The 26049-nt window shown below is 37.3% G+C and overlaps 2 protein-coding genes across 16 annotated transcripts in view; both read right to left on the bottom strand.

Moving 5' to 3' along the window:
- LOC139966802 (neuron navigator 2-like) overlaps nt 1-26049 on the bottom strand; it is a 312370-nt gene that overhangs the window by 40758 nt on the left and 245563 nt on the right. For all 15 annotated transcript variants that reach the window (XM_071970227.1, XM_071970208.1, XM_071970193.1 and 12 more), the window contains one exon: nt 25314-25442. In XM_071970227.1, coding sequence (XP_071826328.1) covers nt 25314-25442 — 129 coding nt within the window. The remainder of the gene's footprint in view (nt 1-25313; nt 25443-26049) is intronic.
- Nucleotides 1-26049, bottom strand: part of LOC139966892 (ras-related protein Rab-21-like) — a 178118-nt gene that overhangs the window by 104053 nt on the left and 48016 nt on the right. The gene's annotated exons all lie outside the window — the stretch shown is intronic.

Here is a 26049-nt window from a genome sequence, read left to right as displayed (position 1 = left end):
TGCCAATGGAAGATTGAGCTGTATTAAGCCTATAAATAGTTTAATTATATGGTTGGGAAGTCAACCATACAGACTAAAGTCCTATTCCAATGGAAGTAGATACTTTATACTGCGGTAATGTTCGCTATGTTTGGGAAGGGAGTGAGCAGTGGTATATTAAAATGATGTGATATACCAGCACTATAATGTGCAGTAAGAACAGGTGTATGTCAAAGTAATGGGGCACCTGGATGCCTAATCAAAGAGGGGGGATGAGGTACAACATATGATGTAGAAAACATGTTATATCTGTACATCGTAAAGTCTCCGGTATATGTGCAACCGATAAAATAACTATAATGGGCTTTCTTTCCTCCTATACAACCCCCTCACCCAACCCCCCTCCCACCCCAATTTTTTTTTTCTCAGAAACACTGGAATAATTTTGAACTTTGAAAGAACTAGATTTGAGCCAGTGTAAAAAATAGCTCAGGAGTATGAGACCAACTAGCAAATGTTTTAAGAGGCATTTTGGGGAGGACATGCATGGTAATTGGGAAGGGGGCATATATATAAGGTGGATTGAGGTATTCATATATAGTACATACCATCTATAAAGTTACTTGTGCACTAATATATAGACATATTTTTTATAAATCTGTCGAGGGAAAAACAATCCATATTGCATAAGGAATTCCAAAACCCTCCAGGTTCGATCTACAGCTTTGTGTCCGACTTTGCTTTTGTACATTCTTTTGCTGCTGTTTTTTTTCCATCATGGTAGGTACCTCTTGTTTTTCCTTGAGCAGCTACTCCGCTCTTATCGCTACTGTACAAAAGCATGGCAAAGACAAATAAACCAAGCCGTCATCTTTGTCACTTTTAGGGCGATGATATTACGGTTTATGACAATAGAGGAACTGAGAAAGACTGACAGATTGTGTGCCCCTGGTCCACCCCGGAACAATAGCCGATCGCCAACTTGACACCGCTTCGGTCCCTGTAGGGGTAAACTTGCGGCAAATAGAAAGCCTTTGACGGAAGAAGCTTTGGTGACCGCTCTTATCATTTTTGAAGAAGACGATGAGAAAAACATTTCTCTAAGCGCCGTGGGAATGAGGTTGAGCGAAGAAACACCCCAAAAACCAAACAATAGGAGAGAGGTAAAACAGGTTCAGATAAACCCACAAGTTTTCCAAAATAACTCTTGTACAAAAAAAAATTAAATTACATCATGAGAGGTACCAATCTGAAGAGACCATGATCTCTGATCCACAGATATCTTCTTTCTCATTTCGGACGTACCCTTACGACCTGAGATATGAAAGGCTCACAGGCTCATGAACCAAAGAACTCCCACCCTCACATGCACCGTCCAGAAAACAGACGAATACGACCAGAATTGCCTACCTGTCCGTACAATTTCACGGTTATTGCACTCTTATGAAAATAACCTCAATCAAATGTTGGGAATTATGGCAAAAGGCTGGATAGCTCAGGTAGTATGTATGTATTTGTATGTATTTTAGATTCTCCTGCAAGCAGGAGCTCGCGAAGAAGCCTCATTGGCTTATCAAAGCCGCAAGCTGACCGAATCAGTCTCTTACATTCATATTTAACGTCCATGATTATGAATTGTCAACAAACCTGTAACTGGACGACATATACATTAATCTGGGAGTGACTCGAACCGGGGACCTTATGATTGAAAGGCATCGGCGTTAACCACTGAGCTAACACTCCTATGTAGTATGAAAGGAGAGTACACAACTTCTAATCCTGTGGTCACTCAGCAATTATATGCATCATCCCATTCCAGCCAGTATAAACATCTTTGCATAGATTTCAAAATTTATTCATAATTTTCACTGTCAATTTTCTTTTTTAAAGCTTTATTGATATTAATAAAATTCAGCAAAACCAAAAGCTCCCAATTCCTACATAAAAGCACAAATTAATGAGCATTTCCCTCAAGGGCACAGTGTTCCTATAAACAGCCAGAGTTATTAAAAAGTCACAGGTCTTCAAATCCCTTTTCTTGTTCCTTTTCTGGTCAAAATTGAATTAAAATGTTTCAGTCTTCTTACAGTATAACATAAAATATCAACCGAATTTGATAAAATAATATCAACCAAAATTCGAAAGAATCAATACAAGACACTCACCCCATGAGTATAAATCTCTCTCTCTGTCTTTAACATCTTCTTGAAAATTTCTGGCAGTAAAAATCTCTTACAAGCTTGCTCTTTGGAATATGTAATGTAATATACATACAGACCACGACTGGTGAAATATTAAACCCCTTGTACGAACCGGCTATCGAGAACCCTAATGGACAACGACAACACCTCCGATGGCGGGATCAATACAAACTGTTGCATGCATTGCATTTTCTACAAACCCTGACCACTTTGGTTTGGTCTTCTTTATAGTCTGCTCTATGAGTCAGCTATTATCAGAGGTTTGTGCACCTAAATAGCTAATCCTCTACCACAACATTACCCTGAACACGATCAATAACAAATATTGATTTCTTCTTTAAACAGTACAATCAGGAACGGAGACTGGAAGATAATAATGCAGAAGCTGTGTTGCTGTGATATAGGGGGGGGGGGGTAGGTGAGTGGGTGAGGTCAAGTAGGCCTTTTCATTGTCTGGTACAAACAAAGGAGGAACATTTTAAGATGCAGCATAATGCAGTTATGTTCTATAGGTGAATTTGTGAATAGAGGAGATAACAATGTAATAACAAAAATCCAATTAAGCAAGTTAAGCTCATTCACTTCACTGTGCAGCAGCTGTGACTGCAGGTGCAGCAAAATTAAACACTGCATGTATTATGTTACAACATATTCCTACACAAACTTTCACATACTGTATATATATATATATATATATATATATATATATATATATCTATCTATATCTATATATATATATATATATATATATATATATATATATATCTATATATATTAGTTAGAAACACACTCAAGATATAAAAGTATATTATTTCGGTTCCCAAAAGTACAGAGATCCCGATTGTGAATTAACTGTAACCAAAACATGTTTGTCAGGATACATGTCTATGAGCAGATGGCTTATTGTTCCCTCTTGTTTTTGTGAAATCGTACTCCTTCACAACCAGGAAAACAAGGTGTGGTGCATTGCAGATGGTAGCACTCTAATGAGAGAAGACTCCCTTTGACTATAGATATCATCGCAGACATCTGAGAAACAGAGGACAAAATGTCAAGGTGGTTCGTAACAATGGTTGGAATGTATTCACCATATGACATTGGTAGTCATGGTAACAAGGAAAACAACCCAGCAATCTGAGAATTATACAAAACAGATCATGTTTTGCAGTCATCTAGATCAGATGGAAAATCCCAGAAAATGATTATAGCAGACAATCAAAAGATTTCTTCAATTTAGGTCTAGACAGAACAAAAAAAACAAAACAAAAAAAACCCCAAATTGGACAAATTAGGTTGATTTTGAAGAACAAAGTTGAATCTGTTTAAGCTGCTAAAATTGGTGCATTTGCCTCATATTCTCACAAAAATGGTGGTATATATCATCAGAGTATCAATGATCTCTTGGAAGAAATTTTAATCATCACCAGAGTCATTACCATAGCTTGAGTTGACCTGGAGATTTAAATACCTCACTGAGGGCAAACTGCTTTAAGAGTCACATTTCACACATTCAGGGAGTAAAACTGATAATCTTAAGGAGTAGTGACACTCAAAACCACATTACAGGGTCATGAAAGATGCCCGCAACATCATTCCTCTGTGAAATAGTTTGGACATGTTGCTGATGTCTCACTCTCGGTAACGTGTAATAGATGTATACAGTGAACACGCCAAGTCTAATTGACACATCCGATATATGGGATGGAGACAAAAATTGTTTTTGTCATTTTATAAAATACTCGGGCGGCTGAAAATACCGTATACATCTGGCAAGACTGATCGTCTTTAAGGACGAGTGACGATCAATACCACCTCGACGAGGACGTGAAAGAGGCAACAAAACCATACCATCCTCTCAGCTGTCAAGTAGTTTGAAATATCGCTACTGATGTCTCACTTTAAAAAATAATGCCTAGATGGGTTTTCATAAAATCTGGTAGTCTGGCCAAGTTTAATTTACACATCAGAAAGTGATGGGGCACAATAAAAAAAAAAATAAAATAAAAAAAATATGGTCATTGGAAGGGCTTCGTTGGTTGATCAATTTGTTTGAGGGGCAATAATGTTCATCTTTAAAAAAAAGACAAAGGCAAATCAAAATAAGTTAACAAGGATGTGAAAGAAGTGCCAAACTTTTCTGTCAGGCAGTTTGAAACACTTGCCTTTTAGTGCCCCACTCCCTGGAAAAGGGCTACATTGTGTCTACAAGGCATGACAGAGGAACGTTATGTCTATACAGTAGTACAAATGTTGTGTTAAACGGCTGCATCTCAGAAATGAGGTAGAGATGTGAATTGTCATTTGTCATCGGAAATGTTTGAGACGATTATCACCTGATTACATACTGTCGCACTCGGAGTCGAGATCAAGGCATCTTATAGCCTTCGATCATCTCGAACGAATAATATCGCACCATGCATTTAGTTTAATTTGGAGTGCCTCTGCGGTGGAGGGGGGGTGGGGCTGGAATAGGGTTATTATGTAACATTAGGAGAAGTGAAACTGGTGACTCGCAGCTGGCTTAACTATATCATCTCTGACAGGATAGCTCTTATGTTTGGCTAAGGTATTTCTTCTTCTTCAAAAGTTCATTTCTGATACTTTAATTTGAAGAATATTTATTTTAGGTGTAAAAATAAATCACAACTCCTGATATTTTTTAATGTCTGTCTTTAAGATGGGATAAATATTTGTAAATTTGAAGGAATTCCCATTCGAGATAAAAACTCAACATTAAAATTTAATCTGACTTCCCTTCTTCCTCTTCATATTAAACTCAACCATATCGCCTGATCAAGTTCTTCAGTCCTTTATTAAATTTTCCCATTTGACTAACATTATGGGAATTTTTATGTATTAATACATGAAAGCCACAGGGCACGACTGAATGTACCAGTCTCAATATGACTACTCAACAGTATAATTAACTGCAACTTAATAAGCGTTTATTCCACCCCCCCCCAAAAAAAAAAATGATTATTTCGTGTAGTAAAGGAAAACTAAAGCTTTGTGACCGTAGATAAACTGTGAAGATGTTCGTTAAATTAATTACGACACGATGGAAAGGGTACATTCAGACTGACATTAACGATTCATTAAATCAATTAGCCGTTCACTGATGCAACAAATCAGACGCAAATTTCTGATAGCATGGAAATGTTTTCAAAGTTTCAAAATGTTATTAAAATCACATGTTACAGTAAATAAAACTAATTTAAAAGCCTTCCTCCCTTTTGTTTCAAACAGCTGGTACGTTAGATTATTTAATTACCTCGCCTGTTACTGTAAATATTAACAAAGACTGAGGTTTTTTTTCTTTTCTTTCATGTTCCAGTGTAAGTTGGCAACGATTGCACCATGATTTACATCTGTGACGAAGAATGTTGGAACGTGTCTGGCAAACTGCCATACAATATGAACATGGGTATCATTTAACCCATATGTACTGTATAAATAGTCAATTATGCTATGCACATTAACTTCAGAATAGACAAATATTTTACTGATTTATATCATTTAAAGCTGATATCAGTTTTAACAGAATCAGGCAATATGTTTTGCAATCCAAGAGGATTTCATAGGTCTTTGTTGACTAAATATCGAGGTTCCTGTTTAGATTATGAATAATCCAATATTGGGATGACATGGCAATGATGGAACAAATTTTAAAGCTTACAATCTAATAACCTCTGAGCGATAGAATACAAAGACGGGGTATGTACAGTATGTGTGTTTCTGCATGATACCAGCAATTGATATATATAATTAAATATTCACTAACTGCACAGTGTGCACTTTAGCCAGAACGTATATATAGCTGAATCACGATAAACTTGGGATAATATACATCATAGGTCATATATACTATGTGTTTTAACTAATCACAACACAGAGATCAACCTGTTACCAATATATTATACACTATATATCATATTGCTCAATAAAACATGCTCAATAAAACTTGCTCAATAAAACTTGCTCAAAACTACTACGTACTTGAACTTTGTTAAGAGTGGGATGGGTGGGGGGGGGTGGGGGAGGGGGACAGCAATTTCACTAGGTAAAACATGCATATTAATGCATTACATGTGTCAAATACAGTCATATCGTTTTCATAAATTCAATTACAATGCATCATATATTTACAAAGTTTGTTGGAGGAAAACATTTGACGAATTGAAAGTGCCTTTAGCTGATGGATAATTGATTTTGCAATTTTTGCAACCAAAAGTTTTGTTGCATGTGTGAAAAGCTTTTGGAGGTTTGTGACAGACACTAATATTATGGGATATAACACTCCACCATCACTCCCTCCCTCCCCCTACCCCTCCACACAATCACACCCCCAAGTTTAAACATCAATTCCAAAAGTTGCTAGAGGGGTAACTGATATAATTGGCAAATCAACATGCCACAATTCCTTGCTTGAGACAAAATTAGCCAGTCTCAAATGAGCCAGTCTTATGTAAATCGGGAGCAACCTTGGTCTTAAAAGTTTGCAAAACACATGTTAGACTAAATCTAACATATATAAAGACCCCAAAAAATTGAACCTTGTTTTTGTAGTCAGGTTGTACCAGACAAGGGGGAGGGACACCACATGTTATCAAAAGTTTCACCGTAGCCTTTATCAATTGGTTCATCTTACTACCTACAGGCAAGGTGTTAGGCCTACCCGCTGTTCAACTCCGCAAGAGGTCCGCAAAATCAAACCGGTGCGGCCTTCTGATGTGAACGTAGCAGTGGGTGCGTGGATCATATGAGATGATGATATTGGAAAAAGCTGTTACCAAAGAGACCGTTCGAAGGATTTCTTAAACAGCATTGGAGAACATTCTTGCATTCTTGGTGGTATCCTTTAATATGGTCCACAAAATTTGTTGGAACAAACTGATCCAACATTGAACAATGAACTGGGAGTAATTAGGTAATTTTTATTATTGCATGGATCGAGTCGAGAGGATTAATCGCCGTTAATAATGACGAAAAATGTGCCATTAACAAAATAACTCATTAATCAAAGAAGTTAATTCACAATCATTAACAGTTTTCCAGAAGTTCAAAAAAATATGTTCCCCCCAACCCTCCCAATCAAATTATATAACCATTATCTTCCCAGAAACAATTTCATTCATTATATATGTCAATTATTAGGTCTTTTGTTATTTTCTAGACATTACAAACATGCAAACAACCCCCCCCCCCCTCCACCCAAAAAAAAGTAAGAAAAATATAATTTATAAATTAATATTCATATCATCTGGCCAGCTATATGTACTTTTGGTATAAACAAAAGCTTACAGCCTTATACTGGTGACCAACAAAGAGAAAAAAATCAACACCGAAAAAACAAAATTCACACCTTCTCTAACGGTACCAAACATTTTGATTAACTGAATATATAAACAAAACTGTCAGCATCTGCCAAATTTTTGGCATCCTCCAGCTGTTACCCACTCGATTCACATAGTATCATACAATAATATTGTATCATAATATTATCATATAAAACATATAATATTGTTGCATATAGTATAATATAGTACAATTATGATACATTATGATAACAATTATATTGTTAGTTTTTAAAATATTTCAGAACAATAGTATTGCATGCTAGCATGTGAATCGGTCGCTGTTTACAAGATTATTCTACACTCACCATGCTGGTTTCGTCCCAAGTTTTCTCTGGGAAATCCAATTCTGTTCCGACTGGCATATTGATTAGTTTATACGACACACTTGTCTATGAAATGCTTTGGCCAAAACAACCTTCCAACAGAAAACAAAACGAAAAACCCCCAACAAACGCCAGTATATTCACTCGCAACAAAACTTGGGTAATGGGGGAAAAAAAAAATTTCTGAGTCAATTAAATGACAGAAATTTATCACTCTGATATGAGTCCACAAGAAAACACAACTCCTCCTTCAAAATTGACAGTGTCAAGAACAGCGAGACATGCTCTGTTTCGGGAAACCAGAAATCTTGTATTGACCAATCTCTATTAAAAGATCGAATCTCACTGACATCCCCGAGTAAACTCTCCCCCAACGAACTCAAGCTACATCAGCACAAATCCAACAAAAAAGTTAACCTGTGGAGAGTACGTACTTAAAAGAAAAGTCCGTAGACCAAACAGAAGTTAGCTTAATCCCTTGGAGAGATTTGGCCTATTCATGGGAATGTCTGCACTGCTTGAGTTCAATGCTGTATGTAAATCTAATCTTCCATCATGATGCTTCAACTGTGCTTGCTAGCATCAAGGCTGACTGGGCTTGTTAAGTATTAAACCAATGTAAGCTAGCACACCACACAATGTACTGCTGCATGCAGTGGGTGAGTGAGTGTGTTTATTGTTATCATACACCGCCAACCACTACCACCTTGTACAGAATGCAGACTGCCTAGGATGATGATGATGATCGTTAGTTGCCAGGGCGGCAAATCGACAAATCCTCGGCACCGGGAATATGGAGAGGCGGGTGCCTGGTCTGACCGGGTCAATATTAAACAACAAGGGGGGGTTGGTGGGTTGAAAGGCAACTGCTTTCAGATTCAGATTAAGAATAGTCATGATAGAAGGGTAAATTGGTTACATGTGAAAAGGAGGAACAAAAATTTGCTAGTGGATTCCAATTTTCAGCTCTAATCAATATTAAAGCCTAAAACAGTCTTTTCAGTATTGTGCTATCCGACTACCACATTCCTAAGTGCTTTGTGTTTTAATAAAAATTATTGGCAGGTATTTTTTGTGGAACAACAAAACCACAGGAAAGTAAGTTTACCACTTTCCAAACTAAGCAGGGGAATAATAATAACAAAAACATGATTCAAATAAGAACAATTGAACAATAACCCTTTTTGGGGAATTGTGAAACTAGGAATTTATTTCAAATATTTCAAGTTTGAAAATATTTTGCCTGTTTCAACGTCCACTTTCCAGCTATTTCATAAAATATATAGTTCCCCTTCCCTATTTCATAAAACATAGAGAACTATAATTAAGATCTTGGTTTTCCCACTAATGAAGAGAAGCAGGATTTTATGTCTAACACAAAAACTTGTAAACAGGGATAATTTTTAAGTGAGCTTTAAGGAAATACAGATCAATTTTAAAAAAGTTTGTTTTTTAACTCCCCAGTCACTTTTCTGTTGTTCATTTACTTTCAACAAGAGGATTATCAATTCCAGGGACATTCCCAATTGATATCTGGTAGGAAATTAACATTACAAGTTGCACCATATCAAGGAAGTTGACAGAGCACTCGTTAAGCAGCTTTGCAAAGGTTTTTTTTCCAAATTCCTAAATCTTAAAATATTGAACCATATGAACATTGACCTAATGATGTCATTGGTTTCAGATATCAACACTGTTAACGTCGTTCTACCTTGAAAATACAAAACGATAAACAGAGAGAGTAAAAGATTTAAAGTCGTAGTAAGCAGTATGGTATTTATGTCTTCTTTGACATTCCGAAGAAGAATTAACAGACCTTCACTATATATCCTTTGTTGTGTAGCTAGACCACAGTGCCTCGACAGGGCCTTGACAGGGCCTCCACAGGGCCTGGAAATACCTACATCCTGTACGTTGAGTTGAACCGAGATACTATCATTGTCTATCATATATGATACTGTAATCTGAGCGCAGATAACACATCATTGACAAATTGATAAGCTCCTTTAAATCTTTGTCATTAGCATAAGAATGCTTATAACTAGCACTGGTTATATCATGACACACATTCCAGAATCAGCCCCCCAGACAACTGTAGACCTAAATGACCTCATTTCTAGCCTGTACAGTATAGTTAAATGTTAGTTAAACCTTGTAGCGAGTCTGACTAGAGTAACCCTACCATGAAAGAATGTTCGACAGTCCGACCACAAGAGATGCCCTTTAACGAGATCGGACGTATATCCACTCAGAAGCTAACCGTCCCATTTATCCGAACGACGATTTCAAACAGGTGACGATAAAGTAGAGAAGGTTGCCGGGGGAAACCACTCCAGACAGACAATTTAATGGGTATAATTATACGGACTATCTTAATACTGGCTCGCAGGCATTCTCTTAATTTACCTCTCGATATATAGATTGGAACGTTTAGGCAATTAGTGATAGCCAATTAAATTTTACCGCAGATAGTAACATAGTTTGTGTCCAATTGACAGTTCATTAATCTTTTAATCAAGAAGACTAAACCTGATATATCTGGGTATATACGGTTCCCACAAGGGCCCGGTTGGCGATCACCACGACAAATTCCTCAGCCATTAATTAATTATCATCTCCTTTAATTAGATTAAAAGTTTCTTTCGACATAGTCAATTTACCACATTTTTCCTCATTCTCAAAACCAGATTTGTGAGCTGTAAAATCAACATATATGCAGGATAGAATTGCGCACATATTCGGTGCAAAAGCACTACTTCCGTAAACAAAATTTTGAACTTTGCAAATTGACAAAATCCATCAATTTGCTTTAGGAGTCAGGAGTTTTGTGGTTAGAGAATTGTTTTTACTAAAAATATAATAAACCACACAAAATTTATGCACATACATACATACATTCATACTTCATCATGAAGGGGTGTTTATAAATTGTATTTGTGGCCATGTTTGTCTTGAGATGTCAATAATAAATCTTCTAGCAAATTTTGGAAGTTCCTGACTTTTGCGGTTCTGGAATTCTTTTCTTGACATTCTCATGGCTCAAACACAATTTCTACAGCAGAGACAAGGGCATGCATAGCAAGGAGAAAAGCTAGATTCAATCAGAGAGCAATTGGAGGGGGGGTGAGGGGGAGGGGGAAAGAGTAGAGTGGGATAGCAGGGCAGGTGGTATGTATACATGGCTCACCATAAAATCTCACATCCCCGACAGATCCAATGGTCCCAAGCAACAAGCTTTGGTCTTGGCACGATTCTGAACCATACAGATATATGCAGACAGGAGACTAAACACTGAATTTCTTGTTCTCTAGGTTATATGTTTGATTTCCCTCAACACCCTACAGTGTTAACATGCTACAGTATTATGTGGGGCCAATTGTACAAGCTGCTGATTGCCGGTAATTGTCACCCAAAGAAACAAACAATCGTAAATGGATGATACAAATGTTTACCGTCAGGTCGACAAGTGTCATATTTTGCTCCCGCATTGCTAACGACCAGGTAATAAATTAATCCAGGGTCATATCCTAGGTAAGGCAATATTACCCTTTAGCCTACAAATCCAATGAGTAAATGACCTCACCAGTAGGCCTCTTAAGCCTTGTTTACATTTGTGAATGCAAGGGAGCATCAGGATCCTGTCTTTCCCCCAGATAGGTAATAAAGACTAAACCCGGACTGATCCTGAATACGCCAGCGTCCACCCTATGATCTTGATTTTACTTTCGGGTTCAGATCCTCCTTGAGTTCTCTACTGTGAACATTAGGCTTAACATGCCCAGCCAAAGGGAAAATGAAAGCATTCATAACCGGGTAATTCAGTTTCAGTTAATCTATTATAATCTAATTATTTTATTACTATTATTTCTGTTACAGTGAACTTGTAAATGACTGCCCCCCCCCCCCACAAGAATGACAAATGTAGGAACTATTACTTCAGGGCTTAAAGTCATTCAGCATATCATATGCTAAAAAGCTCCCAAAGATGGTCAGTAAGAGTGCATGTGACCTTTTTGCACCTTGTTGCATTGGCCAATTTACATCTAGCGGGGGGTCTTAATTCATTATTAAGAAGAGTGACAAATGTAGCAGATATGCATGATATGTGAGACAGCAAGTTTATATCTCGAACAATAATTCTTGTGGATTACAACGTAAAGCAAGTAACACATGTTGGAGACCTTCAAGTTTATTGTAAAACCATGCTCAAATTGGGAGGCGGCCCCAGAGGTCGATCCAGGACTTAAAAATTCTACAGAACGATCTATGCCTGTCAATTTACAATTCTGAATAAACTCCAGCCTGTGGGCTGTGAACTATTTGTGACTCAACTTTTACAGATGTATCAACATAAGATTAAGACGAAAAATATGACCGACAGCGTAAACATATTTTACTTACCCTTCGCCAGTCAATTGTTTGTCAACTTTATCTAATTCCCTCGTACTGGTTATAAACACACTTCGGCGTACTGTGTTTGCCCACAATGGTATATATGGATCTGCCTGCCCCTCACCACACAAACTCAAGAACCACATATAATTTTATACTTTTTTCTTTTTTCAGGTCTGCACAACGAGCAGTCACCCTTAATCAATTTGCCCTTTGAACAGTTATCAGCTTTGCATATTACGACGACCTACGTTAATAAAAACTCTTTTGAAATTGAGCAGACGTGACTGACAATATACAACCAGCCATGCCTCTGTTATGACGTGTATATACTGTATGGAACAGTGCTTTTGCTTGGAACAGTTTGCCCTGGGTGCAAACATCTGAATCGTTCCTCTGTGTTCAAACATATCACGCAAAAAAAATAGAATCAAACCTAAACAGAAGCTGAGAATTTGACTGTGAAATGATCTTCCCTGCAAATTATATGTTATTGCCAAGATACCAGGGGTATAATAAATTTGACTACCTACGTTTGAACAGCAGGACAACCCCGTTGGTGTGGAAAGCCTGTGGTTGGACGTACTGCAGTTGACTCGATAAAAGTCGGCATTGAACTATGTAGGTTCGTGAAGGTTCTGCCTCGGCGATAAATACAATTCCCCACAATAACCGAAACAGGATTAACAACAATAATAAATAACAAAGACTAAAAATACCAAAACACACCCCCACATAATAAGACAAGTTAAAATGGAATGGTTGTCATGACAACTTAGCCTAAAGATGACACCTTAAAGTGACTAGACAAAACTTATGAACCGATGAACCCTCTAAACTATTGATAGCGAGTCATTATTGTGGTGACACAATCATAGGTTACCAAGCATGAGATCAAAACAATGTCTTTTACACCTTTCTTTCTTTTCCTCTTTGTTCAAAAGGTGTGTGGACTATGCATAGGACAATTTACAAAACATCGAGTTATAATCATGTGCCCATATGGCGTTAGCAGAGATTTTATCACTGCTACATAAAAGTCAAAGTTCCCAGAATTCTTTCACATTTTTCTGTCTATTTGGCAAACCAAACCTAAAATTTTTTCCTACACCTGACAGCAAATTTCTTTTATTCTTGTTTGTTTTTCTTTTCGAAATATATATTTTTTTTATACTCTGAGAAAATTTCAAAAGTTTATCAGTGCTACATAAAAGTCAAAGTTTCCAGAATTCTTTCACATTTTTCTGTCTATTTTGCAAAACCAAATCTAAACAGTTTCCCTGCACCTGACAGCAAATTTCTTTTATTCTTGTTTGTTTTTCTTTTCGATACTTTTTTTTTTTATTTTTTTTTTATACTTTGAGAAAATTTCAAGAAGTCCTTATGCCCAACTCAAGTTGGACTGAATTGGAAATGGCTTCGGTAATCAAATTTTTTAATCCCATACTACTATTCTGCTCAGACGTAAAGATGCTCCACCCGATGCTCTCTATCCACAATGGGGACACATACCTCTGCGAGAATATTTAAAACTTTTGTTGTTTAGAGTGTAAAATAGAAAGGTACCCCGCCCTATGATCTGTAATCCGACACCTAGGAGAGAGATGACATAGTCTGAAGAATAAACACGTTATCAGAGCGAGCATGACAATAGGCAAATACCTCTCCTATTGTCTAAGTATCCTTATAAGGTATGTTGTCAGCAATTGGAATGTGTTTAAATCGGCTTGCTTTGTTTAGATTACGCGCTAAGAAATCAGGGTCCCCTATACAATATCTGGAATGCGGTGTTTATTCATTCAAATCCTATTGTGTGAGTACTGCGACAAACAGTACACTTACATTTTTCTGAATCTGTTAGAATTTCAATACCGTTCCATATGTTATGTACATATAGCAGGTAAAAGTGTGCCATCACCTGCTGGCCGACCTGAGGTGCAGACAAGTGTAAATTTTTTTTTTGACAAAGGCAAGATTCGAAAAGGCTAGATGGGTAAAAGAGTGGAGGATATGAGGCGATTAATGCACATAACAAAGGGGGGGGGAGGGGAAGAAGTAACAGAAAACCAGAGAAGGGGCAGGGATATGTTGAAGAAATGCAACAATGGTTGGCCACATTTTCCAACAAAATCTGTACAAGACTCTCTATTGGATGAAATTTAGTTCAATACTGACCTTATTAATTTGATTTCTCTTCCGCTATTAACTTATCAAGATCAAAATCCTGTGGAATATCACCCCTCATCAAGGCAAGGGTTTCAGTGAAATTTATCCCCCCAAAATAAAAAAATATATAAATTACTGAGTATGGATCTAAGATATGACTGGCACAATGACCTAGCTGAACAATAAACTATGAAAGCTTGATTAATTTTATCAAATTTAACCTATAGTAATACTTTTATTTTTGTGGTAAATAATTCCCATTTGATTCTATTAATACATCTGTTTGTACAGAAACCTTTGTAATGTTTTTCGTTGACAATATTCCAGGAATCATTTTGTGTTCCATATTTTGCGTAGTAGTTTTGAGGGCTCTGAATGTTACCATCCTGGTTCCTGTGTACAAGAACTACTATACATATTTGCACAGTTTGTAAATTTTGCATAGCAGTTTGTAATTCATTTTGCATAGCAGTTTGCAATGCGATATGGGATACATCATATTTCACTGTATTTACCATGTGTGAAAAACTTTACTATTAAAGTCAATCACAAATATGAAAAAGTTTCTTCATAACTTGAAATAAGAAATTAATGATTTGAACTGCAAATGAACAGCATTTGGGAACTTTTTGAAGCCATGTGGAAAAACATTCACATCTCAAAGTAATGGTGTTGAGAGCATAGAGTAGAAAACGATCATCTGCCGATATAATGCTACTAGATGTGAATCGATTAAAAATAAAGATAAGGCTGTGCGAAGAATAAAGTGTGAAACCAATTAACATCAGATAATAATGTAATTTCAGCGATTCCTTTGAAACGTCTGCCGCCCCCCGTTCACCACCATCCCTTTCCCTAATGATTCACTTCAAAATGTGACACATGATCACACATCCCTATTTAATCAAATTGCCATCACAAATTTTGGAGATTTCAGTCGAAACGTCTTTGCAAGCAGTCATTGTCACATATTTAAGCTACGATCGATAAAGTTATCCAACGAGAGCCGAGAATGCAACTTCTAATATACGTTTTTGTAGGCTAATAATCTTAACCATTCATTGTGAATTTGTTCAACAATTTTTCCACGACCCGCCTTCCCCTCTGGACGGACGGCGTGGTTAAAGATTGTTTTTGAGTCAGAGCGGAGTTTGCCAGTTCAAAACAAGCGTAAGACCGCAACGTAGGCGAGATACCGGCGAGAGGCGTCCCCCCTTCGAGGGGATGTCTTAAGAGTCTTTCAATCAAGATCTTTTATCGATCCCATTCAGCAAGGGGTCATGATTTCTTCATTGTGAGAGTACATTTGAACTGTATAATCTAATCTCAAGCATGACAGACATTCAATAAAGCTGTAAAGTCATCAACATATGGCCTCAAGTAGTAGAATACTTAAAGAATCTTTATCGAGAAAAGCGGCAATATATTAAAGTTTAACTTTCTGTTTTTCTTTTCCCCTTCTTTATTTCGTTTTTTTTTTTTTTGACAACAAGAGTTCATCTTGTTGGTATAGATGTATTGTTTTTTTCATTCGAGCATATTTATGTCAATGGATGACCGAGGCTTCGAAACTGGAGGCATATGAAAGGGGAACAAAATATATATTGGGGAAGGTTTCTGATCAAATTGCAGCTGGGGAATGAAAGAGAACTTTGCTATAAATGACCTTCAGAATATTTTGAGAGTCTCAAAACAGCTATAAAAGTGCAATTTTCCACCCATGCACCCTGTCGCCCCAATTAACTTTGTCCTAGGTTCACTCCTTCCCCTCTACCACTGGGGTATATTCAACGGGGAAAGCACGTTCAAACATTCATCTTACTATTTTTCTTTTTTCTTTTTCTTCAATTTATGAGACTCTTTCCAAAGTCTTTTTCAATGCCCCTCTCCATCCACACCCATTGCAAAACAACAACCCCTCTCCCCAGGTAAAAAAAAAGAAGTTAAATACATCCTTGACTATTTGAGGGTTCACACACTAAATATATTTATACACAAACAAGGAAAGACAAACCTAAGCTGGAAACCTTTATGAGTGAAGTTTAAAAGAAAATTATGATAGTTTAGTTGTTATTACTGACCATTTCTTTACACCCAGGGCCCAAGATGGTACCATATCATCAGGGGTTGGGGAAGGGGGATCTAAATTTTTGAATTAAATATAGTTGGAGTAATGACTTTTAGAGGGGTTCCTTGTCACTTTTTTTCATTCATTCATCCATTCATAGAACTTTATTTCAGTCATCTTTGAAATAAACAACATAATAATGGGCAGAAGAAAATTTGGACACTTTACAGTTAGAAGAAGGTACAGTGTATACTGCAATTGGACAACCCCATGCTTTAACACCAAGTCATGTGCCACTCTATGTAGCTAGCTGCATGGTCACCTATGCCATGAAAATATGATCCTGTGATGGTAAACTATGTGCTCCTACTCACAAAACTTCCAACTCAGAATACAGGCAAATTAGAGGGCGCTATCAGACTTTGACATCCAGTACCATAAATACATGTGTAACTCTCTATTGCTAGCTAATGGGAAAGAACGTTTAGCAAGACTGAACAGCTAAAATAGAGGGTGCTATTCAAGAAAATCTACTGTGCAAGTAGGAAGGAAAGCAGCTTTTCCATCCAGGTTCAATTACAAAGACCTTTGGATTGATACATTTAAATACAAATCAACTGAAGTCTTACTTTGACCCTTAAAACATTTTTCCTAATGGACCAAAATCTTGAGCATTGCAATTGGAGCATTATCCCTTGTTTCTTAATCCTTGTCTAAAGATTATTCCAGTAAGGGGATCTAAACAGGGGCATCTTGATCACATTTTTGGTCTGTATTATTTATTATGAAAATTCTAAAGTAAGCAGAGTTTTACAAATATGAACTTGAAATATGGTAAAATAAAGATGACCTTATATAGCAGATTTGACTATTTACAAATGGCCACATTCTAACACTACTTGTTCAAAACTTGCTGTTGCTTTGATACTCAAATCAGAGGTTGTTAACCTCCTGGAAACTCCGGTCAAACATATTAACCAGTTTAGGAAGCACAGTGTCAGTATAAATCAACCCCTCTAAGGTACAACATTTGACCAGGTTTGGAAACTGTGTCCCCCCAAAAATGTTATTATCGGCATTTAGGGAGTCCCTAGAATACCCATGACAAAACTGGTCACCACTTCTGGAGGGACAACAAAATAATTGGCAGGTAGCTCCTGGGAGTTAATTATGAAAACTGATCATAAAATTTTACTCTTTTATTTGCTCTCAGTTTGTTGACAGGAGATTAACCAGGTTATAGAACCAGTACCCACTCATGAGCACAGGGGAGGATTTTTTTTATCTTTTATACTTTTTTTTCATTCCAAGACAGGCTCAAAACATCAAGGAGTTGCAAATTCGCACACTCAGGCGCTAATTTTGGACAATATTGACCAAATATTATACCCAGTATTTTCTTCAAATTGTGATTGCCGATGGCAACAGATCAGACGGCACAAACACAGAACCACAAAAATGTTGACCAGATGATGAACAGTTAGTTGGTGAATCAAGAGCAACGAAAAGGTGAAGGATGATGAAGATTGATAAGGATCATCAAGAGCAATATGAGAAGAGCAATGCTTGCTCAAGAGGATGGCAATTACAGAAGGGAGATGGCCATACACACACACAAACAATTGCCAGATGCTAGAGCGAGGTATTCAATACGGTTATACGAGGTGAGGGAGTACGCGCTGTGAATTGAAAGTTATCTAGCCCGGTGGAAGTATTTCTCTAGACAATTGAGATCATAAACTGCAACTGAATATTGGGTACTACAGTAGTAACAATAGATTTATAAAAATCATGCTAAATTGAGCAAAACTGTGGTGGTTTTCTTAACGTTTTGGAAGTGTTGCCATCATAATATAATCAAAGACACATAATTAGGTATAGGGATAAATGTCACTGCTGGATTGTCTTCATCTATTCATCAGACTAAATATACTGCGGGGTAGTCTCCATCTTAAAGTTAAAAGAACCGAAGGCATTTTTTAAATCGGACTACTCAATTCCGAAAACCTACGGTACGGCGAAGGCAAGTGATACGTTATATAACACAAACCATGAGTAGCTTTAGTTTATTTCTTCGAAGAGAGAGAGGGTAGGGGGGTGCGGGTGGGTGAGCAAGGGTGACATATTAGGACCCTATTATACCTATGAGCTGATTACTTTTTTCCTCCCATTTAATACAATTAAATTTAGTATAATTAAGGAAGGATCTTGCAATTTGTTATGTAGCTGATATCCACAAACCCCACACCCCCCACCCTCCCTCTCCCCAACCGATAAGAAGAAGATATAAATTTGCTAATTTGAGTTTCTATAAGTTATTAGGAAGTAGCAGATTACCGCATGGATGGGCCGATATTGACCGGCTTTTTTCAAATGCGACAGCTATTAATCCTTGTTATGATTTCTATGGATACTAGAGAGATATTATTTATAAAATGTAAACAAATTTGTCCAGAGGGGTTTTCTTTCTTTACCAGGTCAAAGTCTATTTATGACCATTCTGATATAGCTCACTGACAAATTGCTCACAAATCGCCAGTAGAATTTCTTTGAGTTGAATTACTGTAGATGAAAAGCATGGGATGTTTAGACCAGACACATGTCATAAAAACTCAATAAAATGATATTTATCACAATGCTGTTGTTCCACTGATCTTGGAGGATTCCCTAATTATTCTCTGACAAAAGGGGGGCAAACAAGCCTAAATGATTTGAGAACTATTTTGCTGTAAACATTACACCATCTAATTACAATTGTAGTCATATTTTGCAATTTTAATCACATTCTTTTATAAAGCTTGCCAAGCTGAAAGCAAAGTTTCAGTTTTGTCAAATATCAAGCTTTGTCTACATCATCATCCCCTCCCCTCCCCCACCATCACCTCTTTCCCCACCATCTCTCCCTCCCCACACCAAAGGTTAAAGATGTTCCACAATAATCATCAATTAAGCTTACAATAGATATTCAAATGCATTTCCAAATTCTATATTTTGTTTTTTTTTGTTGAGGTGGACCTACCTCGTACGACACGGGACAGGAATATCTCTTCCTTCTTTCCAAAGAATCAAAGTTACAAACCACATCTTCTGGTATAGTAGAACAGGAGTAATGCAACTTCCAATCCATTTTCAATGTGTCCGTATTTCAACTCAACTTCAACTGAACTGAATCATGTCACGACTCGACTGAACTATGTCACGACTCAACTGAACTGTCACAAGTCAACTGGACTACGTCATAACTCAACTGAACTACGTCACGACTCAATGGAACTATGTCATGACTCAACTGAACTATATCAAAGCCCAACTTAATTTGTAGTATTTGGTTGACCCGAATTACAAATGTTCAATATAGTTTTCTACTTTTAGATAGTTGGCTAAGTACAAAACAACTTAACAAGCAGATTTCATATTACACAGGATAGAAATGTCTTGCTTTTCCTTTGCTACACTCTTAAGCTTTTCTTGACCAGTCCAAGAGAAAAGTGGAAGTTATATTTTCCAAACTATATTTCAAAATAGTATGAGTGACAGGAACGATCACAGTAAAATCCTCTGCATCACCCAGGAAGCCGTACCATCAAATTTTTCTCGAGAAAACAGTCAGCAATTACAAGTATTAAAATTCTAGCTCTCTCTCTACAATGTTACTGAATAATGGACATGAACTCAAATGTAAGCAAAAGTTTTTTGTTTCTTGGTATTTCTAATATTTTATCTTTTGATTTCATGTCCTATCACCGCCTCTTCACCATACAAGCTAAATGTGACACATCTTATTTCCAATTTCTAAATCTTGTTACATTTTTTAATCCAGTATTTATCGCTTGTCAAATCCTCACACGACAAATGTCGAATTTCCAGATGATTTGTTCTCTGGAAGGATCATGGAACTACATTTGAATCCGTATTCTCTCCAAGTTCAGGATATTCTTCCACTCAGATTTGATAACAAATGTAAATTTGAAACCCCCTCCTGATTGGATAAACAAATGTAAAACCTGAAACAACTTCTAAATTTATCACTACATAGAACTTCCAATTCTAGAGATCACAATATCCATCATGTTTTGTGACATGGGGTCACTGTAGTTCAAGTTCAATCATAAATGAAAAATTTAATCAAAAATATGTAGAATAACCCAAAAAACTACCAATCCCTCATGGCGAAACATACTTTCCAAAAATCCTACATCAACTGTCAACACAAGATGTCAACTTTCTCTTAAATTGTCACATCCAATTGTACTAGAAACTGGACTGCGCTAGACAATTTAATTTTTTTCCCCGAACAATCCAATTTCTTCTTCGTATATTTTATCCTCAAAATCAATCCAACGTACGTCTGTCAACGAAAACTCAGAGAAATATGGACGACTTTTGCTGTTGTTCGTTCTAATCTCGGTAACAGAATGCATAGCGTCAGAGACCGACACTCACATGACTTGATAAATGCGATTAAGGTATCACCCGCACCAGCACTAAAAGAAATAAAAAATTAAAAAATCCAGAAAAGGGCGACCTTTGGTCTTTCTTCTGTAAACACTACGAGACAGAATGAACAAGACGCGAGTTAGTACCTTGGAGAAATTTGATCGATAAATTCCTTCCAATTCAGTGAATGTTCGACTTCTGCTAACTCAATGTTTCCACTCACGCTAATTGAGGCAATTAATTCTCTTAACAGATTTATTCTCCACGATGATCTCTCCCTTTCGAGAGATACTGTGGCATACGGAGAGGGGGTGTGTTCTCACATCAAAACAGGCCAAGATGTTTTCCGTAATCTATGATCTAATTTCAGGCACCGATGAACAATTCCATGTAATAAATTTATATATCTATAAATATGAACATATATACATCTATATATTATATATATATATATTACTCTACATGTAAGATTGCTACCACACTAAATTAAATCCACACTAACAATGCACAGTCCAGTCAGTTCTGTGGACAGTTTCTATGACCACAAATACTCCCAAAGGTCACTACCAACTACCTACATTTGTACTGGGGAGTAGAAAGCAAATATTGGTTTTATACTAATAACCTGACAAAGGGCCTCTTTCTCAGCTGTGATACCCAAATTATTGACGTTAAACAAATGACTGTCACACCTACTCACGAAATGAACCGATCCTACAACCTTTGTTCCTAGAGACTTTCATACATCAAAGGCAGGCAACTTCACCAACTATTGGTTCAGAGTTGGCACACACAGGATTAGTCCATTATTCGTCAGGGGGTGACAAAGGTGAAAAAGAGCAAGTAATCTGACAAACAGCAGATCAATAAAACCTGTTGTGCCAAGTGGGTTTTGATGATCCTCTAACGAGATTATGGCAAGAAGAAAGACACAATGCCACCAAGGTTTATCACTTATATCAAATTTAAAATTTGATGTCTTATTTCTTTTCAGAAAAGAATATATACAGAGATCTTGTTGTTGTGAAAATACGTAAAATTATCAGAACCATTCCAAATTTGAGCAAGCTTCAAAGAACTACTCAAAATAAGATTGCAACTGTTTCAATGAAGAAGTTCTCCCAACATTTTTTATTTCTTTTTTCTACATCTACTAAAAGCAAACTCGGGGACCCTGTCCAATCCAAGGTCAAAATGTCAAAAGTGCAAAAATAAGTAAAATAAGACATTTTCCTCTCCGTGATGCTACTATGACGTCGAAGCAGTTGGCTACAAGTTTTCACTTGTGTTACAGACTGTGATAATTTCAACTTTCGATACTAACTATCGATTGAATATGCAAATGTAGGAATTGCATGGAAGGTCACCAGGGGGCATAGTACAGTATATGTGTATACTTCTTTTATTATTTTCAAAGTCAACTTTCTCTCTAGACTATCCTCATAATTATTCTCTTCCATTCTAGAAATTTTGTCACCCTGACAGATTATTTCATAGACTTTTCATGGATGAAGCAAATCGGAAACTTTGACAATTTTATGTTTGTTGTATTAAAAGCGACCAGTCCTGTGGAGCTATAACGATCTGATATGTGGATCAAGTATTGATAGGGAAAGCTGCTTTAAAATGACGAACAGAAAAAAACAAACACACACGTACACCACCTTCTCTTAATTATGAATGCAGAGTGCTGATGTACTTGTTGGACTTTCACCTGTTAGGATCAGAGTGTGACGCAAACAGGACGTGCGCTCCTACACGCAGCTGGTGTGTTTCGCAAAGCTTCATCCAAATGTTGTGAAACAGAGAATTGCTAAGATTAAAACAGGAGAACAAACAACACTGTATTCTTTCTCCTAAACCAGGAAATCAATCTCTTCAAAACCTGACAGGCAAACAGAGTGAGAAAGATGGCCGTATGTACGTGATTCTCATCGCCCAAACATTTGCTTCTCCAACGAGTCTGCACTACGGGGAGTCCAATTAAGAGAGAAGATTGCACACGTAAGAACAAGCTAAACAACTTCCAAAGTCTAACCTGATAATATTTGCTGATTTCTTTTGTAACCATGGAAACCTCTCTTCCGGCACTTGAAGCTCTGTGAGAAATATTTATACAGGAGAAACGCCTTGATCTGATAGCTTGAACATAATGAATATATCCCTATATATAACTTCCTTTAAAAAAAAAGGAAAAAGGTTCTAAGTCTTTCAGAGAATCCAAGGTGCTTTTTACATGCATTGAACCAAACTAGTTTGGCATGGTTTAGGGTTACTTTTTCCTCTTTATGATTTGATTTAACAGTCAAATGTAACCATACAGTTGCCATGTTTGGTTCCTTTTGTTATAAATATCAATGCTCAACATAGATTCTACCCCCTTCCTTACAACCTCTGATTCTCTGCGTAATCACTCTGTTGGAGTTAGTGTTATTGAAGAGCACCCTCTATATATTTAACACAGGGTATGTGTGAACAGATGTGAACAGAAATGAGGGCGCTAGATACCAATAACTATTCTTAACAAATTGTGACGGAATTACGAGGGTAAGAAAAACACACACATCGTACTACAGGAGGCATACATTTATATTTACATGTGGAGGGAATTGAAGGAAAATTTAGGTTGTGGTGGGGGTGGTGGTGCTGGCAGAGAGTTAACACCCTAAATAATCAGCAATGAGCACCATAACATCAGCTTGCTGTTATACTTTAAACAAAAGAAGTTTTCATCTTCTTCTGGCCAAAAAAAAAACAGAAAAAAACCCCCAGATCCTCTGGCATAACAACCGGTCCACCATCTTGATGGATCTTGAGTTGATAATTGGTGACAAGTGGATGTCACATTTCCGACAAGATTATTTCCCACTGACAGTACCTCGATTAAAGGTTCAAGAGGCAACCCTGGGGGTATTTTTACAGGGAAGCTGTACTACTGGTCTGGAATTGTAAGATCAATAGAATACATATTTAAATATAGATATTATGCGAGAACTGCAAAGAGACAGACAGATCTAGGTAGAGTTATACGCCTCTCGGTCTGCTGTTTTCGAGCACCATCAAACCGAAAAGACATTAAACAGAAAGAACTGAAAAGAAGGTGAGAGGCTTTTCTCCATTATATTCTGCAAACGTGGACACTGTGAGTCCCTAGCAGGGTGGAGGACCCTGGATACAGGTTTGAGATGGGGGAGAGGGACGGGGAACAAGTGGTTAGGAGTAAGCCCAATATGTAGAGTGGTGGTAAAGGGCACTTGTAAAAATCGTTGCTATGAAGATTGTGGGGAGTTTGATCCCCCAGGCCCCTGTGTCAGGGGGGCCCTGTGCTGTTTGGGAAAAGGGTATGACAATTCAATCTAGGGGAAGGGAGAGGGGGACAACACAAAAGGTTCAAATTGACTTGAAATAGAATGGTCCTTGATCCTATTTTTACTTCAGCTTTCATGGTGAAGTCAAAGGAATGTCTGCCATCCTGTATTACAATCTTACATATTGCTTCTCCGCATCCCCCCCCCCCCCCCCACCAATTATCTGTGCAATGGGATGCTAAAAGTCTGAGATATTTGCTTGACTGTGATTTATACCCCCCCCCCCCAAAAAAAATGTTGATTTAGAATTCTTCAAACTTAATGCAGCTTCCTAAACGAACTTCAAAAAGCATGTAAAAAAGCGTGTAATTAGCATTTCAATTGGATTCTGAAACTTCTTCCCCTGGACACCTAATAATATCAACTTTCAGTCACAGATAGAAAGTCAAAATCAGAAGCTATATGACAGTTTGAAGGGTTTTTCATCATCCGTTGTAAAGAAACTCAGAATAGTTCACCCTAACGGAATGTACATTTAGGAGATTTTGTACGGTAGCGAATGAAAGAGAAAATTGATCTACGCCAAAAGCAAGGCACTACTTTCAAGATACAAGACAGTCTTAGAGAGAGAGAAGGCATAACCCTGCCCTGCTCTCCTCCCCCCTATTTCCATGCCCACCCCCCATCCTCTCCCATCACAGCAAGCTCTCACAACAATTTCATCATTCCTCACATACCAGGCAGGATATTCCCTCCTTAAGAAGGACCAAGCAGAGGATTTTATCACCTCTTATCTTCTGTTATACAGTAAGGTTAAAAGGAACAAGGCTCCCAGGTATTTGATAGGGGGGGTCTCTTCCAGACTAAACACCCTCCTCCACCTCCTCTTCCTCTTCCTGGTGAATCATTATCACATATCCAGACATGCCATGTTACAGGTGATGTACCTCCACATGTTTTACAGATACTATTACAAGTTATATCCTCAGGTCTAACATCTTCATTCCTTCCCTTTTTTCTGTTTGCAAATATTTTGCTGTAATCCGAGCCCGCCTGTATCTAACCGACAAGTTTTTACTCACGTTTGCAGAGAGGTCCCTGGATAAGGTGCTCACCCGGTCCTGTTCCCTCTCGAGGTCCCGCTTCAGGCGTTCAATCTCCGCAGCGGATCTCTCCCCTGGTCTACCCGTAGGGAAAGCAGTGGGGGTCATCTGAGGGGTAAAGAAAAATGGAAAAAATATTAATAAACATCAAAATATCTTTCAGCATTGATCTTTTTTCTAGATAAGACAAAAATATCTACCTAGCATAAATAGACTCATTTCACACAATATGTTAACATCCAAGAAATGTTTTTTATATGCTTTCTCAGTGATAGTGTCAGTCTATAAGTTGTTTGTTAGAAAATATGGATTCTAATTTAACCTAAACTGATCAGTTTTTGAGCAATTTTTAACAACAACCAGTGTCAAACAGGACTGGAATCCTTAAAAGCAATTTTTGTTTCCACTCACCGAGACATCTGACTCTCTATTTGTAACACTCCTCAGGTCTGGGAGTAATTGGGAGGGTCAAAACTCCCAAGAAGGTACACATTTTTGAAAACAGTTTACTACTGATGACCTTTTCAGGCAAACCTCAATTCACATTACTAGACAGTGAAATCTTTGACAAACTGCCAGTTTCAGTACTTCTGACTGTTTCAGTGAGTCTGTTAAATATTGTTCAAATTTTAATAGCAAGCAGTTTTATATAAGTTTAAGAACTTTTGCTTCCCATGGAATACTGAAAATTGTAAGTTCTGTGCTGCTAAAAAAT

This window comes from Apostichopus japonicus, chromosome 1, assembly GCF_037975245.1.
Source record: "Apostichopus japonicus isolate 1M-3 chromosome 1, ASM3797524v1, whole genome shotgun sequence".
Classification (NCBI taxonomy): domain Eukaryota; kingdom Metazoa; phylum Echinodermata; class Holothuroidea; order Aspidochirotida; family Stichopodidae; genus Apostichopus; species Apostichopus japonicus.
Note: the sequence above shows the minus strand (reverse complement) of the source record. Positions and strands in the feature narration are given on the sequence as shown.